We start from the raw sequence: 19179 nt of genomic DNA, 5'->3' as shown, positions 1-19179 counted from the left end.
CGGCAGGCAGGAGCTCCGCGCTGGAGCGCGGGGGCGCGTAACGATGCCCCTCGAGTTCGCCGCGGTCGCCTTTCCCTGCGCCGTGGTGCGGCGGCCGCAATGGCGGCGGTGGGCAGGAAGCGGGAGGCTGCGGGAGGGCCGCGCTTCCGCCCCTCGGCGCTCGGCCGCCATTTCGCTGCGCTGCGGAGCGCGGGGGGAGCGAGGACTCCATTCTGTGCCCGGGCAGCATCGAGAGCTTAGGGCCGAATTGAGGCGAGGGTGGGCAGAAGCGAAAACCAGACATCAGTGTGCCATTGTTCTGCTCCTCTGCGTGGCCGAGACCCGCAGCAGGGCGTTAGCGGCGGTTTTCAATCGTTCCTTTTCCGGACAAGAGCTTTTTGAAGCAGCGAGGCCGCTTGGTGTCTCGTCCTGCTCCTTCTGATGTGTTCTGGCACATGGAGCCGCCCTTCCCCCCCCAGGGATGTTTAGCACGTGCAGTGAGCACTGGGGACGTGGGGCATAGTGCAGAGCAGCGGCCCGGGTCATTGCCATTACTCTTTCTCCACGCCCCCAGCTGTAAACGCACAGGACATCCGTGGCATCCCGCCATGATCCTGGTGGGCAGCACAAAGAAGCAGTTCTGCACAAACCATGCTCCACATTTTCTCAACTTGCAGTCAAGTAAAGATCAAATTCAGCCTAGGGCGATGATCTGCACCCTGGCCAGAGGGAACAGTGTACTGATGTCCCCTCTCTTGCTTTTTTTTCCCCTCTCCCCTCAGAACATATTTCAAAGTACAGGGAGTAAAAATGATGCGGTGTTCTCTCTGGGTATTGTGCCCCTTTCATGGCAAACTGAAACCTTTGTAGAACGGAGAGCAGAGAAGCCAGTAGCTCACACTAGTTTCTGTTACTACACTAAAAGCAGAAAAGAAACCTGATCCCTTAGCAAAACAGCTAAAAATAACTGTTTTCCATGTAAGCAATTGTTTTATTCACTGTGGGATCATGGAACTGTTTGTCAGAGGGGAGCAATGGTGATGCTTCAGTAAAGTTTGCTAGAATCTTGTGGGTTTTTTTTTCCCAGCAGATATTCCTGTGGGCATTGGGAATAAACTACCAATGCACTTAGCGCTGAAAATCTATTAATTTGCTGCCTTAAGTCTTAGATTTGACAAGATACATGATATGCCCACTTGGTCCAATTTTGTCTATTCACAAAAAACGCCAACGTATCTCTGTAGTGTTCTCTGAATGGAGAATGTCAGTTTCCTCTCTGCTATAATACTACTTGTCTCTTCAGTGACAGTTAAATTCAGTAGATTTAAATTCAGTAGATAAGAATGTTCTGAATATTTTAAAACTATTTATATTTTATTGATGTTAACTACAAAAAAAATAGTATTTACAGCTTCTTAAACTTTCTTTAAGATAGTGTAGGACTGAGCCTGCACTGGGCTGTATTCCACTTTAGCTCATGGTATTCATCATGCAGGAGTTCTCTTCTGCCCACCATGGCTATGAGCTATATGTTAGCTGGTATGGAGCCCCACTGGGGAAAGCAGGTGGCAAAATCAGAGGAATTGCATACTTGAGATTACTTCAGAAGGTATCTAGGCTTTCCCCTTCCTCCCAAATAGTTCCAAGAGATGCATTTGCGATTTGAGGAATTGAACAGCTCAGGAGACATTAGGGTGCTAAGTATTTCAACTAAATGAACCTATTTAAAGGATTTCAAGAGCAGGTTTAACTGAAGTTAATACACATGCCTTGACTTTACTTCGTAAAACTTGAAAGTTGTTAACACATTAAATCATGATACTCATGATTTCACGGTTGGGTTCAATATTAAGACCTTAATTTAAAGCTTAGTTTGAATTTAAATGTAGAATTATATTAAATAATTTTCACTCTGAATAATAGTGTGTCATTAATAAGGACCTACCTGCTTTTCTCTATGCAGTATTTGCAGGAATAAAGCTTTAAAAACAAACAAGACCATCCCAACATTGGAAAAGCTAAAAACAATATACATAGTCTTGTCAGTATAGGTTATTTAGAAGCAGCACAAGTGCGGTTTTACAGTAGCATATTATGTAGGTAACTACTCTTGCTACTGTCATGAGTTTCAAGAAACATCTGAAGTAGTAATAAATTGCTGCCAAAGATAGAAATGCAGCATAGTAAGAGAAGCAGAGTAACTTAACAATCTTGGGGTAACTTGAAAAAATAAAGGTTAAGGGAAATGTGATTTTTTTTTTTGTTTGTTTGAACGCTTATATAGACATGAATTCAATGAGTTTGTCTACTGAAGTACTTGCTTTTTGTGATGATATGTAACTTCATTAACATTCATTGATAAAAATTGGGCATATAAGTAGAGTACAGAGTCATAATGAAACGTATCATTTGCAAGGAAAAGTAATGCAGATGACCAGTGCTGCAGATTCCCGAGGATCAGTTGCTGGAATTTGTGGTTATGCAAAAATAGAATCACTAAAGGATTCTTCCACTGGTGTTAGTGGAAAATATTTTTCAGCACAGAAAACATTTAACATCCTTCAGTATTTCAGTTTTGTTGGATGCTAGATTACTGATGCGGTGGGTTATGCACAAGATAATTTTAGTAAGTACTATTTGCAATATGTTTTTTGCAAGTAAAAGGATTTAAAATCAGGAGGTGTAGGGTTTGATTACTTAAGCATAAGACCTATTCATGATAGTTATGTAAGACAGTATTTGACATAAGTGATTTTCTGCTGATTTTTTTTTATGTTGCACTTCGTACAACACTTGTGTGTTGTAAACACACCTTTGCCTGGTAGTTGACGTTCTTTTGCAGCAGCTCCTGGATGACATAGACTGAGGATTTTCACACTTTGAAATGGTTACATTTTTTCTACTTTTACACTCTTTCATTTCCTCTCCTGTAAAGACGTACCTGTGCATTGCAGCCAGAGAAGGCCCTGCTTCATACGAGTTGGGGTGAGTACTGACTTATCCAACCTGTTTTCTAGGTTTCCTAGATCTAAAAGAAAGGCCGAGTTAGAGTACCCTTCCAAAATGGCTGCTATTAAGGAAGAGAGAGAGGTGGAAGACTACAAGAGAAAAGGAAGACGATCGTCACAGGTGAGAGGATTGCCTTTTTAATTGTAATAAAGTAGTTTTAAGGGGAAGAGATTAAAAAAAAAAAAAGTAGAACTTAACTGTTTCTACCTGAGCATTAATTGAGAACTTTTTCTACCTTCTTCATCCTCGTAGTAGCAGAATAATTGTAAAATGCTGTATGTTGCTTTGAGTTTTAGGGGGTGGGATTTTAAGCATAGTGGGGAAGTTTTGCTTTTCTAGTTTTCTGTTATAACAAAGCTGATTAAATGTATGCTTGTGACTAAAGGTGTAATTATTATTATTATTTGTTTTTAAGAAATTCATACATCCTCAGAAAATTGGCAGGAACTTGATTCTTTCCTTTCTTCACAGTCTTGTTTTTAGTGGGAATGAAGACAGGTTCTTTTTTAATAAAAATGGTTGCCTGTTAGTCACTGCAAATGAAAGTGAGGCTGTACTAAGTAAAAATAACTGTTTTCTTTTGCTTCTAGCAGAAATACCGTAGACTGAATAAGGTGCGTAGTATAGAGAAGATGGTGGGTCTGTTCTGGGAGGATGGGAGCTAGTTACTTCGGGGCAGGGTGCGGAAATGGGAGGGGGTGGAAATCTTGATACCCTTCAGAAAATTTTAAGATCAGCAAAGAGGGTATTAAGTAATGCTTGTATGGCTTATCACTGAGACATTTTTGGTTGTGTATTTTCATGTATTTGCCTTCTAACATTACTTTTCCAGGGCACGTGAATACTTTAGCTAGCTGAACCCGTGTTTCTGTGGTGCTGATATGCCACTGTCACCTGAGAGGGAGCCAGTACGCCCTTAAAAAAAAAAAACCTTTCCCCAGTTTCATTTATCCAGTAGCCTGTGGTTACTTTGTATTGAATTGTGTGTGAAGTCCTCCTGCAGAGAGCTTTGCAGCTGTCTGCTGCTGTTGGACTTGGGATAGAATGTAGCACTGGTCCTCCTCAGCCTACAATGAGCCTGGAATGCACCTAGGGGCTATTAAGTTTCTAGAGAAATGTTCTGCAGAGAAAGCTGATCAACCGCAGTTGTCTGAGGGCTTTCAGTCCCAGAAGGCAGTGTAGGGTCGGGGCAGTCCCACCGTGCAGGTGTAGCTGCAGATGAGCTTGTGTTAGCTCCTGTGTAGAGGTGTGGGGGAAGTTGCCATGTGCAGCAGGGCCTGGAGAGCCACCGCAGCTTCAGAGCCCTGAGTGGGCAAAGCCCTGCTGTGTGAAAGATAGGTTTCCTGTAAATTCAGAAAAAGTAGTCGTGTATCTACAGCACTACTGTTAAAAATACCTTGGGATGTTAGCAAAGCTTGGGATTTTTATAGGAATCGCAGGGTGCTGCTGGTTACTGTTCTTTCTTCTGATAAAGGTACAGGTAGACTGAGCCAAGTATTCAGGATTGCAGGTGGGGTATAGGAGGGTGTAGTTTGATTGCGATCATGAGAAAGAACGGTGCAGAGAGATCCAGATGCCCCCCAGAATGCCGGCCTCTCGCTGCCGTCTGCCTGCAAGGGCAGCCCAACCCCCACCCATCGGTCTGGGTGCTCGCGCCCGTGCCGCTGCAGTGCTGGGACGTGGCTGGGTGGCGCGACTGCGCCTGCATGCTCCCGCTCCGCTGTGGCCCTGCCCCTCCGGCTCCATATTGAGTGGAGGAGACGGATCGCTCACAAAATGGAGGCAGCCTGTGCCGTATCGGGCTTGGGCGTGAGGAGAAAATAGGCAGTCACGGCAGGAAAGAGGGCTCCTCTCCTCCTCAGAACATATTAATTTGTTTGAGAAAGCCCTTAAACCTCTTAGGGGGAGAAATGAAGTTTCTTTCCCGGTTGCTAGCTGCAGGCAGGCTCGCCACTACCACCACCACCCCCCCTCCCAGAAGGAGCTGCAAAATGGCGTGCAGGCCTGCAGTGCTGTGTGGGAGGGAGCTGCTGGGGCAGTGCGGTGCTGAGGGGGAGGGATGTCACGTGCCACGTTTGCTGCCCGGAGAGGCTGCTATTGTGACTAGTTCGCAGCGGAAGGATTGAGAAATAGCATCGCGCATGACAGAACAGCATGATGAGAACCTGAGAGATACTTATCCCCTGTGAGAGCAAAATGCCTGAAAAATAGCTCATTGCTCTGAAGTACTGCCTTCTATTTCTGTAGGGAGTTCCTCTGACATAGATATATTCTGAGAATAATAATCTCTGGTGGAAGAGAGAAGTTAACTGCGAGTGGTTTTTTTTCCCCCCTATATAAAACTACTGTTCATTTACATGGAATAAAAATTAACAGGGAAGGGCTTTGATTTTCCTTTCAGGAGTGACCTGGAGTTCTATGGTCATTCTTTTAAGGTAGAAGCAATCTGAGTTGCTAATTGACAACAACACAGTCCGAAGTAGTCTTAGAGAACAATACGAAGTCTGGTTTTTGGGTTTCTGGATTTGGAGAAGTCTAAACTCATCAAAATAGTAAACTCAACAGAACTGATTCCTTGTATTATGAGCAGGAGTGTTTAAAACACTTAAAAATCCCAGCTTTAAAATAACTAGCTAAAAATTATGTATGTACAAAAAAATGCAGTTAGCAACAGAAAAGTTTTTCACTTACCCTAAGGCACTTTCTATATGCAGTGTGTTAACTGTTTAAGATTTTAAGTTTACCTGTAATTGAAAGGGTGATTTTTTTTAAATAATACTTTTGTAGTCTATGCCACTTAGTAGAAAAGAAGTTTTAACTTAGCCAAGAGGCCATTGACTATTGTCTATTTATGTAATATTCCTATAGTAATGAAGTTGGTGTCTTAGACTAAAACTTGTTACTTGAAATGCTAGAGCTTGCTTTTGCTCTGTGCAAGCATCTACATCGCAGGTGGCTTCTAATAATTGTAAGCGCAGTTTCCTGCAGTGCAACCCCAAAGCTATAAAACAACGGACCTTTGAAGCAGCGTATAATTCTGAAATTCTCTTTTGCCAAGTATTGCTTCATAGTATGAATCGCTCTGTAGAGTGGTTGCGTAGCACAAAAAGGAGCGTAGGTTTTTTGGCCAACTGTAGCACTGCCATCCTTATTTAAACTGGCAGAAGCTGAAGCACTTCACCTGCAGGCTTGAAGCAAGACTGATTCAATATCGGAAGCCTGTGGCTAGTTTTATGTAGTTCAGCTCTGAGGATTGTGCTGCTTCTAGCCAGCTTAGGCCATTGCAAAAGAAACAGTGAAGTCCACTGTACATTACTACTGCAGAATTGAAGTCATGTGTTGGTGTAGCTAGCCAGCAGCACGGCCAGCCTGCACCTTGTTGTGAAGTGTCTTGCGCTTGTAAAGATACCAGATTGCAAAAGAAGACTTTTTAATGTGATTGCTTGTTAGAAGACTCCTTTGTCTTGGGGATGAGAGAAAGCTGTAAATGATTTTCTACAAACTCCTTTCAAGTGTGCAGGGATATTTTCCTGCCCAACTAAAATACTATGTAACATTGAAAGAAAGCAGAAGCACTGAAGTACTTGTATTTATAAGCCCACTTTATTTTTTTCTTTGGAAAACTGGGCTTGAAAATCAGCATGTTTTAAAATGTGACCGTTCACATGTAGATGATACCATCAAGAGCTTCAATTAAACTGAAGTTTCTTTTAATTGTTTTTGCTCAGGTGCAAGTCTTACTTGACTTGTTGTCGCCATTCTTAGCCTTTTTTTCTGTAAGAGAAAAGTCAATTTACATTTAAGAGGTAAAACTGAAAACCAGATACATACTTCTACTTTTTTGCTTGCATGTGCTCAACTAATAGTTACCCAAGTACAAAATCTGTAATTTTAAGGAACTGAGTAGACAAATTTTCTTTAAAATGCGTACATTTTTTAAAGGGTTTTAATACAAGTTCCCAAAAGACAAAATGTTTAATTTGAACAATAACTTTTTTAAAACCCCATTTGTATACTGTGATCCTAATTTTTTGATAGCTTCTTGCAATTATGCTTCATGAAGTGTTAGAACTTCCCTTTATCCATCAGTGCTTCATTGCTAATCCCTGCAGAGCAATATGCAGCTACAACATAGGATAGGCATAAAATGAATGCATTTTCATGGAGGAAGGAAGGAAGCAAGCAAGCTACTTAGTATGTTGAGATCTCTTTACTGTTTTTGCATTTGAGCATTCTTAAGTTGTTAGCTGCCGTTTTAATTAAAATCACACTTCATTAAGTGTTAAACTTAACTATGCTGCTGTCTACAGTCATTAGAAGACATTATTTTTATGTTAATGTGTTCGACCTATTTGTAGTTATGTGCACAGATAAGTTTTAGTAATGCTGTGAAATTTTAATTCTGTTGTTTGTATTCAAAATATGTATTTGATTTTTTTTTATTTTTGTAGGGCCATGAGCCTAAGGAGCCAGAGCAGTTGAGAAAGCTGTTCATTGGAGGTCTGAGCTTTGAAACAACAGATGATAGCTTGAGAGAGCACTTTGAAAAATGGGGCACACTCACGGACTGTGTGGTAAAGTGTCCAAAATTAGTTTGTGCTTTTGAAAGGACATAGGTATTTAATCTAGTACAGAAATGCAGAGTACTCCCCTATGTTTTTAGGTGATGAGAGACCCACAAACAAAACGTTCCAGAGGCTTTGGCTTTGTTACTTACTCTTGTGTGGAAGAGGTGGATGCGGCCATGAGTGCTCGGCCACATAAGGTTGATGGACGTGTGGTTGAACCAAAGAGAGCAGTTTCAAGGGAGGTAAGTTAGGGTTTCTGTTGAACTTATTTCTTACTCTCTACCTACTTCCGAGGCTTAATGTAACTTTTGGTGTTGCAGGATTCTGTAAAGCCTGGGGCGCATCTCACAGTAAAGAAAATATTTGTTGGTGGCATTAAAGAAGATACAGAAGAATATAATTTAAGGGAGTACTTTGAAAAATATGGCAAGATTGAAACGATAGAAGTCATGGAAGACAGGCAAAGTGGAAAGAAAAGAGGCTTCGCTTTTGTAACTTTTGATGATCATGATACAGTTGATAAAATTGTTGGTATGTAACTGTTTAATCAGAAGTGACTTAATAAAAGTGCAGCTTAACCTCTCAAAAAAGCTGTTCACGGAATATGGGATAGCGGCATGATTAACTACTTGGACTCTAGTAAGAAATAGGGGTAGATTTAATGTTCCTTTGAAGAGCGTGGTCATGCCTCCCAGTAGCTTCTTATGAGTTCTACAGCATACTGCTTTCAATTATCTGAAATTATTCTAACTCTATCCTGTTTCACAATTTTATCTAGTTCAGAAATACCATACTATAAATGGTCACAACTGCGAAGTGAAAAAAGCACTCTCAAAACAAGAGATGCAGACTGCCAGCTCTCAGAGAGGTAAGTTTGGAGTGATGCAGGGTTATTGTATATAACTGGTTTTCAATTAATGTAATTAAAGTAAAATACTTTGCAGGTCGCGGGGGTGGTTCAGGCAACTTCATGGGTCGTGGAAATTTTGGAGGTGGTGGAGGAAACTTTGGCCGAGGAGGAAACTTTGGTGGAAGAGGTAAATTATTGACATGTTTCTAGAGCATGTGATTTCTCCTCAGGCTGTGTGTGTTTTCCTGAACACATGCTAAGTATTTAAGCCAACGACCTCATCTGTTTTGTGTTCCAGGCGGCTATGGGGGTGGTGGTGGCGGTGGTGGGAGCAGAGGAAGCTTTGGGGGTGGTGACGGATACAATGGATTTGGTGATGGTAAGTGTATTGCTGCATCTCCCCTCCCTGCAACATTAGGCTGCTTTAAGTTTTACCTCTCTGCCTTGGAAGTTAAGTCTATTTTGGTCATGTTTTGTACATTGTAGTGCTGTGAAGAGTTGAGATTTGTTTTCCCCTCAAAATAATGGGTGAGAAAAGTACTCTCACGTCATAAGGTCATGCAGTAGCTTGTAGTTTATGATCATGGAGAACAATTAGAAGAAGTTTCTGGTGTATCTTGAGATGACTAAAACTAAAAGCAGTGACCATCAACTTTTTGGTCAACTGTAAGACTTGTTGATAGCTGTCTTTTTCATGACGTATGAGTATCCAAGATGCATCTGAAGAGAACTGTGCAAGCTGTCAAACAGCTATGGTAGTCTTATTTTTATGGGGAAGAAAGGAATGAGAGAAGTAGCACGTAGTTAATTGTATCTTGATTCTGCAAGCAGATATAATATTGACTTCTGGGATGCTTTCACTACTTGATTGATATGGCTGAGAACATCAAGTCTCAGATATTCTTTTGGTGACTTGAAATTTTTTTTTTTTTTTTTTTAAGAAAAAGCATCTAGTAACTTTTAACACAAGTTCAAATGAAGCTATGTCTAGATGAAGCATGCCCAACCAGCAGCCTGCAGGCTGCACATGGCCAGGGACAGCTAGTAACAAGCCCTGCCCCTTGCTGCTGCGCTATCATGGCAGTGGCTCTTCACTTCTAAGTGGCCTGGCCTTGGGCTCACACCCATCACTCAGCAAGAGCCAAAACATCAGCCCTAGACAATTCCTCATCAGTCAATGCAGCCCAGGCAAGCCAAGTGGTTGGACACCTATGATCTAGGTAAAAACTGTAAACTAGAATTATTGGGATGGCTTTGTCTACCAAGTAATCTCAGTTGAGAGGAATAAAAGAATGGCAGCGGTGACAGCTACTTCTGCAGAGTGTAATGTGTGGTGGTCATAGTATATCTCAATTAAAAAAAAAAAAGTAATGACTTTTTTGCTTGGATTATATAGTTCTGTTAAATTTTTCAACAATAATGAACACAGTGCAGGGGAAACACTGGGAGTTTTGTGTGTTTGTGTGACTTACCTTATCTAGTGGACCTTTTCTTAACAATGTTTTGCTTTGATGTGCTTAGTTTGTCTCTTCTTATATTCAAAGGTGGCAACTATGGAGGTGGTCCTGGCTATGGCAGCAGAGGGGGTTATGGTGGCGGTGGAGGACCAGGATATGGAAACCCAGGTGGTGGATATGGAGGTGGAGGAGGAGGATACGATGGCTACAACGAAGGAGGAAATTTTGGAGGTGGTAAGATGCTAGCTCGAATTAGCTGACCCTTTTTTCATTCAGATCTGAGCTGTACAGAGCAGAATGCTGTGTTACACAATTAAAATTCTCTTCCCTCTGGATCAACTTTGATTCAATTATGCAACACTAATGTGCTTGGAACTTACTTTTCAAAAAGCAGCTGCTGTCAATTTGTGTGGTGGTAGAGTAGGAGAATTTCAGTTTTTGACTATCTGAAATATGCTTGTGCTGTTGGGTATCACTTCATACCACATAGATCATGTCCTCCTTTGTGAGGATGAAATGTCTTAAGTTTATGCAAGTTTTCTTTATTGTCTGGTTGTGAAATAAGGTACCCCAATTAGTTTTATTAAAGCAATTCTGTCACCAATTTTGCCTCTTGAAATAACCAGGAACCACATTATTACATGGCTGTTCTACAGCATTAGCCAGTGTAAACGCTTGATGAGTAGATACTGGCATGGAAGACATTAAACAAAAGTGTAGCTGTGTCCTGTTAAACAAATCAGTTCAGCCATGGTCTTACTTTGTGTTGTCAGTGTTAATATCATTGCAGAGTTTCTGAATGATAAGGTTAATTTTTCAATCTATGATAACTTCTCTAGAGGCCTTTAATGGCATGTTTTTTGTCAGGATATACCACAAATACTTAAACGTGCAAGGTTCTTTACTAGAATTTTGGGGGGAAGAAGCAGTAGGAACATGCAAGGATCTAGTGCAAGTTTAGGGAGTTAAGCTGCAAAGTGTACTGCATAATTATTAATAACTTTGGATGTATATATGATGCGTGCTCATTACGGTTTTAACACTTCACAGCAAATAGAAATTGTGCTTGGCTTGTAGTTTACATGATTGTCATATGTGCAGAGCACTGAACAGTGGAAGAATGATGGTGAAACCAGAGTGCTTTTCTGAGTTGGGAGGCGTTAACTTTGGCCTTCTGTGTTAATTTCAAACTGCTACTCAAACCTGTATAAACTTGCTAACATACCCTGCTATTTTTCATGTTCGGTGATACACCAGCTTCTAATGCTTGGAATGCGAAAGGTTTTTTGTCATTTGTGCATTGCAAGTAGAGGTAGCATGCTCGATGCTTGCAAGTCTATTTTAAATTGTTTTAATTGTTATAAACAGTTTCGCAAACTTCATAAATTCATAGGTATGCATTTATTTCAGGTAATTACGGTGGTAGTGGAAACTACAATGACTTTGGTAACTACAGTGGACAGCAGCAGTCCAATTACGGTCCCATGAAAGGTGGTGGCAGCTTTGGTGGTAGAAGTTCAGGCAGTCCCTATGGTGGTAAATATAATTCTGCACAGAAAAAAACTTTGTTTAAACTTCGTCTCTACAACTTACATTTCAGTACTTACTGGGTTTTTTTTTTTGTGCAGGTGGTTATGGATCTGGAAGTGGAAGTGGGGGCTATGGTGGTAGAAGATTCTAAAAATGCTACCAGAAAAAGGGTAGGTGTAATGCATATTTATAATGATGATGAATAATGTACAACTGTTCACTGAGAGTAATAATTTTCTTATCCTGTATTCAACAGGCTACAGTTCTTAGCAGGAGAGAGAGCGAGGAGTTGTCAGGAAAGCTGCAGGTTACTTTGAGACAGTCGTCCCAAATGCATTAGAGGAACTGTAAAATCTGCCACAGAAGGAACGATGATCCATAGTCAGAAAAGTTACTGCAGCTTAAACAGGAAACCCTTCTTGTTCAGGACTGTCATAGCCACAGTTTGCAAAAAGTGCAGCTATTGATTAATGCAATGTAGTGTCGATTAGATGTACATTCCTGAGGTCTTTATCTGTTGTAGCTTTGTCTTTCTTTTTTCTTTTTATTTTCCCATTACATCAGGTATATTGCCCTGTAAATTGTGGTAGTGGTACCAGGAATAAACAAATTAAGGAATTTTTAACTTTTCAATATTTGTGTAGTTCAGTTCTTCCACATTTGGTACAGAGAACTCTATAACAGAAATAAAATGTAGTTTAGGGTGTTTCCTTGTTAGTAGAGAAGATTAATGCATTTCTCAATTACTATTTTGTATTAATTTAAAGTTAACAATAGAAACACCTATTGATTTGCAGTCTTAAAGGGTCTAGTCTCAGTGTATATATGTAACTGTCATTGATAAGAGTTACATAGGCATACAGAGGGAGAACATCTGTATGTTGCATTATAGTTTGTTTAGATGTATAACTAGGATTGAGTTACTCAAATTAGTGTTTGTGAATTATAGAACTAAGCTTTACCTTCAAATGAAATTTTCAAATTTCTTTTTGGTTTGTGCATATTTTTTTAATTTGTAGTTCTGTATTAGTAGTAGCGCTTCAAGAAAATAAGGCATGATAAATATTTTAACAAGACCAACTTTAGTCACATTCAAGCTGTCTCCAGTCTCATTTGAGATGTATAAGGGATAACTGCAGTTGCTGAAGTTCTGGGTGAAGAGAAAAAGAAACTTGCTTTTTACCTTTTTATTTATTGTAATTCCCGAGAAGTTAAGGTGGGGTGGGAATCAAGTGCCTGTTTCCTTGGGATATACAATGACTCTGTTTCAATAAAACTATACTTTTGGGGAGGGTGGCTTGGAATTTTCATCCCCTTCCTTTCTCCCCTCTCCCTTACACCAGACTGTGCTGTTTCAATTAAACGAGGCATCATAGTGAGAGTAATAGGTATGTTCCTAAATAACTTAATGGCTATATACTTTCTTGCATGCACCCTAGGCAATTTTCTGGACACATTCATCTGACTGGGAGCCAAGGGTAGCACAGGTGTAATCACTGACAGTCCCAGGTAATGGCGTTCCAAAAGCCCATCACAGCGGGCTCTAAGTAGCATAGCTTTCAAGCTTTTTCCCTTATGAATATCTAAGCTCAGGTAAGAGCTTGAAGATAAAACACGATCTAGTTGTATTTTACTGACCAGTAACACTTCCCACAGCGTAGACTTGTACAGTTTTAAATTTCCAGAGCTAGAATGATAGTGTTTTACAGTTTGATTTGATGCACTGGAGTAGCAAATCTTATCAGCACATCTGGCTAGAACTCGTACTCGATTCTCATTACTGACCTCCAAATTAAGGCACTGCAACCTCTGCTTTTCTCAGCTGATGTGACTTCTCTCTCAACTATTGCCAGGACAGTGCTTTCTGACAATTGAGACTCAGAAGAGTAGGGACACAGTCAATAGAAGAAATGTTCAGACACTTGACAATATGTGATATTGGAAATTACTCACACCTGTTTCACTTCTGGGTCAATGTGCAGTATAAGGTAAATGCAATTCCAGTGTAGGAATGAATCTGCAAAGATGTGTGAAATGGCTCAAGGCATAAATCAGTCATATTAATATAATTTTAAGAAAGTTATTAGAAAAATGAGTGTGTTGCTTGGAAAAAAAAAATTAAACAATGTTATTTGAACACTGTTATTGAGTGTATTTAGACTGCAGTACGCTAAAACAAGGAACCACTGTCAAGATGTTAGACTCCAAACTGGATTTCAAAGTCTGCTTATTCTTTTCTGTGGAGTTTTAAACTATCTCTAACTTAAAAGCGAGAATTGCTGATGCAGTGAACATTTTGTTATTGTACATAATTGGGGCATGTGGGAGGGGGCGGGGGAAGGTTGTATTTCAATAAAGGCATTTTTTTTAAACAACCCACTTGGAGTTTGAAAACGCATTAAAAACTAAAACATCTCACTAGGGAGTGAGCCACCCAACTGCTGACTTGCTTTGTACGTTACCACACGTAGACGATGTGTAGATTTGTAACTGGGGCCTGCATCTGGTTGCAGGGACAACTGGAGAATGGGGTTGATGTCCCTTCTGAAAATGGATATGGTATTTCTAAAAGTTCTAGAATGTATTGACAGTGTTCTTTTTAACAGGGCCTCTTGTAGCTGTACTGTGACAACAATGTTAACTTTGAAAAATAGTGTCATAATAAACTTTATGAACAAGATCTGTATGCAACCTTTTAAGAGATGGAGTGTGTAAGTGACCTCTTTGTAGGTGGGTGGGGTAGCTTAGCTGTTGTTTGTGATGTGGAAAAGTGTAAGCCGTGAGGACAGTGATTAACCGGTGTTAAAGAACCTAGGATGTACTTCTTTGATCCATACTTTGTTAAGGAGACCCATAAGACAGGAAGGACTTCAGCAGCCTATTGAGTATGGAGAAGTCAGCATAATTAAAGAATGACAAGGCAGCAGGAGCGACAGCTTCAACTTCCAGAAAAGTGAAGGCATAAGATACTGTGCTGATAGTGAGCAGCTTTCCAAAGTCTAGTTAAATCTGCTTATCACAGCTGAAATATCGAAGAAAGTCTAGCAAGAGTTCTTCACCTTTTGGAACCTCCTTGAGAGATAGCTACTTGAGTTGACTCAAAATCAATAGGTCTAGCATTTAGACCTGAAAGGAAGGGCAATGAGCATAGGTAAGGTTTGCCTTTAAAATTTTTCATGAATTAAAAAGAGTAGTCGGAGGTTTTGAAAACAAGGTAAGAGTAATTTCTTTAATTTTCAGGTTGAATGAGAAGCTGCTGCTTGACAAAATGGGGAATGTCTTGCACATCCTCTTCAATTGAAGGTTTCTGAATGGGTAAGATTGTAGTGCATAGTAAAACGTGTTTATTGCTTATTTCTTACTAGGCTTTCCTTGGCCAGTCTTTTGATGGCAGAGAAAGCTTTAAGTATAAAGGAGCGAGTGTTCCAGCGTATGTCATCCACTGTTTTCTTGTTCTGGATTAGGGGGTGTTGGCTGACGTAATTGCTATTCAAGAATCTTCTGTTGCTGGCAGGTACAATGATGGTATGTCAGAGATCAACAAAACAGAAATGATAAATGTTTTTAAATACGTGCTCTAGTTACCATTAGGAGCGCACTGTCTTTTTTTTAAGAACATTTCTTGAAACCCGGTGTGACATGGAAGGGCTAAGATATGTGCACTGTTCATCGCAATCCAAAGTAGTCTGTGCTGTACTGATGCTCTAACTGACATGAAGACATTTTGTGTTTATTCGCATAGCGGTTTTCCCTCCTAATAAATGCCTTGCCTTACCAAGGGAGGTTGTACTCAAAAATAGAGTTCCCTTTCAGATGTTTTGGTGCTTTCAGGGTAGGTCAGTGGAGGCTAATATTTTAAAGTGATACCCAGCTGAAAGCACCACTGTATGTGGATCAATAGCAAGAACATGAATTCATGAATATTTTTTTTACATGTGGGTTCTTAACTCTTGGAATGTGTATTTCCTATTCTGCTGTATCCCAGGACTGTATCCCATACCTGTAAGAGCCCATAATTCAAAAAGTCTTTTGGATAGTATTTAACGATCTGAACTTCTCTGTACCTGTTTGCATCTTAAGTCTGTTTCTATTTTAGTGTTTGCTATGCTTAACTTACTGAGAAGAAGACAAATGGAGTACGTGCAGTTCAGGACTTGGCCATGTTGCAGACTGATTCCAGTAGCTGAACTTGCTACTGGCTGTCTGAACAGCTAGAAAGCAAACTCTTTGCATTGGAACACGTACAATCAGAGGTTAACTTGGAAGTATTTTTACAACGGTAATGTGCAAATTTCATATAATCAGAAGCTGCTTATTAATTCAAATCTCATAATGAGTATATCCTTGAAAATATTGGCAAATGTTCTTCCTTAGTCAAGGTTGAGCCAGAATTAAACCTGCTGCAGTGAGATCACAGTCTCCATAGTATACCATACTAGGTAGCTTGTTGCTCAGGAGACTTGCTTGCTGTCTTAACTAGAGGTGAAAAACACCTTAGTTTTCTTTCTGCTATGCAGCATTGCTCCTGTGAGCTGATCTAGTCACTCAGTGTCGCAACAAGTAACCAGGGGAAGCATTCATGTGCTCAGTTTGTACAAAGGCATTTGCCCATTAGGGGAAGGGGAAATGTTGCAATTTTTTAAAAAGAAAGATCTTGAAAAATGAGTGAAGATTTCACCAAAATTTCTAGTTTGCATTCCACTACTAGGCTGGTGTATAGAGTAAAGCTTTACCCTTCCATGCTGTGCTCTTCAGGGTTCTTTTTGCACCATGGGTGTGCAAGGTACTCCTCAAGTTACTTTCGCATTTGGTTTTATAGTATTCCTATTAAATTGACTTGCTTCAATTACTCATGCCCCGTTGTCTTTTTTTTCAGAAATAAAAATTCTCAAAGATTAGCAAATCCTTAAGGAATATTTGATCAAGCATATCTTTGCCCAAGAGACACTTCCGAGAGTTAAGAACATTATTTCATGGCTAGTTTTTTCTTTAGCAGCTGTAAACGGAGATGTAAAGATGTGAAAATAAGTTGTGAAGCATTGGTCCCTAGACTGCAGTTCTACAAAAACTTACTAAATACCTAAAACTGTATGTTAACTTGAAAGCAATTCATCCTTCCAGGTAGTAAATATATTTCCCCAAAATGAGCCCAGGCTGATGCAGATGTGATAAACTTATTAGACAATACCGAAACAACACAGCATCTTATCTTTGATATCCTTTGAATATTTGAATGTGGGAATTGGAATGCTCCTAGTCTTGCAAGTATTGCTTGTGTGATGTACTGACTTACTGGTTTTGCTTCCTGTGTTTAAGACATTAACTTTTGCTCATTTACTGTCTACTTTACAATGGAGTATTCACATATCAGTCTGTGATCTCTGACAAATACTTGTATCTTGTGTGAAGCATGAAAGATCTTGAATATCACTAAAATTCATATATCTGATGGATGATTCTTTTTCTGCTGTGGGTGCTACAGGTTGACATCTCTGTCTAAGATTAGCTTTTTCCTCAACTAAAGTAATCCAAGTATCTTCGTAGAAGAAAAATGACCTTCATGTAGAAGATAATATCGCAAGATTGGAAACAGAATAATATATTAAAATAACTGGCAAAGACTGCAAGAGCAATGGTGCTAGTACGGTGATGTCTTAACCTTGCGGTTAAACAAGTTCAAAAATATGGAAATTTTCATTTTCAGTATAGTCCATAATGGATTGAAATGTTAAAATATTTCATTTTTGTATCAAAATAAAGAGTACATTGTCAAATGACTCACAATCTTAAATGTGTTGCCATCACCTTTTTTGCTTAGTGCTGAGACAAGTATGAAGTGATCTGAAATTACTGCGATGCAGTGGCAGGACCATTGTTCCAACCACGGTCTGCAAGTCAGAAGTTAACCTTGATTCAACTCAGCTCCCGGGCTTTAGTTGTAACAGCTTTGCAATGGCATGGTTTGATAACAAAAGGTCTCCATGCGGAGGCTCCTCAGTGCGTGAGGTCAGCACTGGGATGCATTAGAATTCATACAACTTGAGTCTCATTGGTCATTCCCAGGTTGGGAATGCACCCTGTACCTTGACAGTGATCATAAAATGAAAGATTTGCAACCTAACGTTTTCATGTATACCAAAATGATTTAATATGGAATATTTCTGCCTTAATGTTGTTAGGTGTTCTAAGTACAAACGTCGTCGTGTTCATCATAGGAAAAGTTTGGGTTTGAACAGAATGCGTGTTGTGGTTTGAGTTACTTCAGACTGACTTTTTGCCAGGTGGAATTCAAACAAGGTTTCTGCATTTACTGTATTCTTTTTATCGCACTTTATCACATTTTTCATCTTGGTAATGGAGTAAGTAACCCTATGTTACTGCAGCCCTTGCAAAGGCTGTAGGAACGTTTGTCTTAGGCTTTTGCATTAGTGCTAAACAAGTACCAAATTAAAATGGAGGGCGGGGGTTTATCAAGGTCTGTTTTATACCCAATTTGTGATTAAAATACTAATACTGCATCTAGAGAGAATGTTTTCTTATCAAGCCTTTGATAGCCTAGATAATGGGGGGGAGGGGGACGGAAGGAGGAGGCAAGCATCTTAGTGTTCTCTGCTGCACTGTCAGAGATGGACCTGTGTTAGAGCTGCTGTGTATCACTGTTGAAGGACAGTCCGGGGCCATAGCTCGGTATGACTTTTTTCTAATGCTTATACTTCAAAATTGCCATTCTTAGTAATGCTTCTGATCATCTTGCTTTAAATGGCACCAAAGTCACATTCCTCTAGTGCTTCAGACAGGTTTGATGACTCCTAAGGATGTTTTCCTTCCTCGGCAGTAACGAGTTCAAAGTCAATACAGGCATTCTGAACAGCAGTAGCAATAAAAATAGCCCATGCTACTGTGATACCTTGCGTTTAGTTTACCTGGTGACTGGCTGCTCTATCTAGAGCAAATAAACCTGCTTAATCTGCCAAGCCTGGCTTTCAGGTTTTGAACCATTGGTCTCAACAATTTGCTTCAAAAAGCGGCGTCCTCTTGCGTTCGGAGTATGTCAAGGACTCTGCAAGGGGATGGACTCGTGCTGTTAACATGAAGGTTGGTAAACAAGGTTAAGTGCAAGTCAGGTCACCTGGATTTCCATTTACCAACAAATACCATCTGCAAAAACAAACATCCCTACTCAGTGTGATGGGCAGTGTGCCTAGTGTTTCCAAGAACGCTGCAGTTCTTGGGAGCAGCCGAGCTTAGAATGGTTTTCCTTTTTTTCCCCCCATCTCCTTGTGTGAGCTTGCAATTGTTGCAGTGCTTATGTGCAAGAACTGGCTGCTTTGTTGCACCAGTATAGTTTCCTGAGGAGTTAATGACCCAAATCACTGTAACAAACTACAGTTAGCATGAGGTTGGGAGCATGCAGGCAGTGGAGAGGAAGAAGAGGGAAACTCGTTCTTCCACTTTTGGTAGTAGTGAGCTGTTGAATCAGCCCAGGCCATTTCAGGGATCTGTATCACTGCAGGAATGGCCACAGCAAATCTGTGGTTTGGCCAGACCAGAATGCAGCCAGGCCTCTCCAGAGCTGCATTGCTATGAGGCCTAATAGTGCAAATGCGAGCACCTTGCCAGCAGGAGACTCTTGGTACAGTTACTCAAGGCTTAATAGCTTGTATTCTGTAAGATGAAAAAAACAGACATGCCCTTGGGGATAATCTCTGTTATTCTTCAGCTGTGTTAGATAAGATTAAAAGTTAAGATAGTATTTTTCCTGTATCAGATGTTGACCTGCTCAGAG

General features: G+C 40.3%; 1 protein-coding gene across 25 annotated transcripts in view; it reads left to right on the top strand.

Annotated features, from left to right (window-relative positions):
• Positions 1-17184, top strand: part of HNRNPA3 (heterogeneous nuclear ribonucleoprotein A3) — a 17877-nt gene extending 693 nt beyond the window's left edge. For 3 of the 25 annotated variants that reach the window (XM_021399172.1, XM_021399169.1, XM_021399171.1), the window contains exons 2-14: positions 2997-3108; positions 3582-3602; positions 7440-7562; positions 7652-7798; positions 7877-8087; positions 8335-8424; positions 8486-8593; positions 8705-8785; positions 9951-10097; positions 11274-11399; positions 11492-11563; positions 11650-13381; positions 14634-17184. In XM_021399172.1, coding sequence (XP_021254847.1) covers positions 3043-3108; positions 3582-3602; positions 7440-7562; positions 7652-7798; positions 7877-8087; positions 8335-8424; positions 8486-8593; positions 8705-8785; positions 9951-10097; positions 11274-11399; positions 11492-11544 — 1173 coding nt within the window. In that variant the 5' untranslated portion in view covers positions 2997-3042 and the 3' untranslated portion in view covers positions 11545-11563; positions 11650-13381; positions 14634-17184. Of the gene's footprint in view, positions 1-2996; positions 3109-3578; positions 3603-7439; positions 7563-7651; positions 7799-7876; positions 8088-8334; positions 8425-8485; positions 8594-8704; positions 8786-9950; positions 10098-11273; positions 11400-11491; positions 11564-11649; positions 14074-14633 lie in introns of those variants that run through there. The other 22 variants (XM_021399161.1, XM_021399154.1, XM_021399160.1 and 19 more) reach the window with 18 other exon arrangements.

Source organism: Numida meleagris, chromosome 5 (genome assembly GCF_002078875.1).
Source record: "Numida meleagris isolate 19003 breed g44 Domestic line chromosome 5, NumMel1.0, whole genome shotgun sequence".
In the NCBI taxonomy this organism is placed as follows: domain Eukaryota; kingdom Metazoa; phylum Chordata; class Aves; order Galliformes; family Numididae; genus Numida; species Numida meleagris.
The sequence above is the reverse complement of the archived record's forward strand: the minus strand, read 5'-3'. Positions and strand labels throughout refer to the sequence as shown.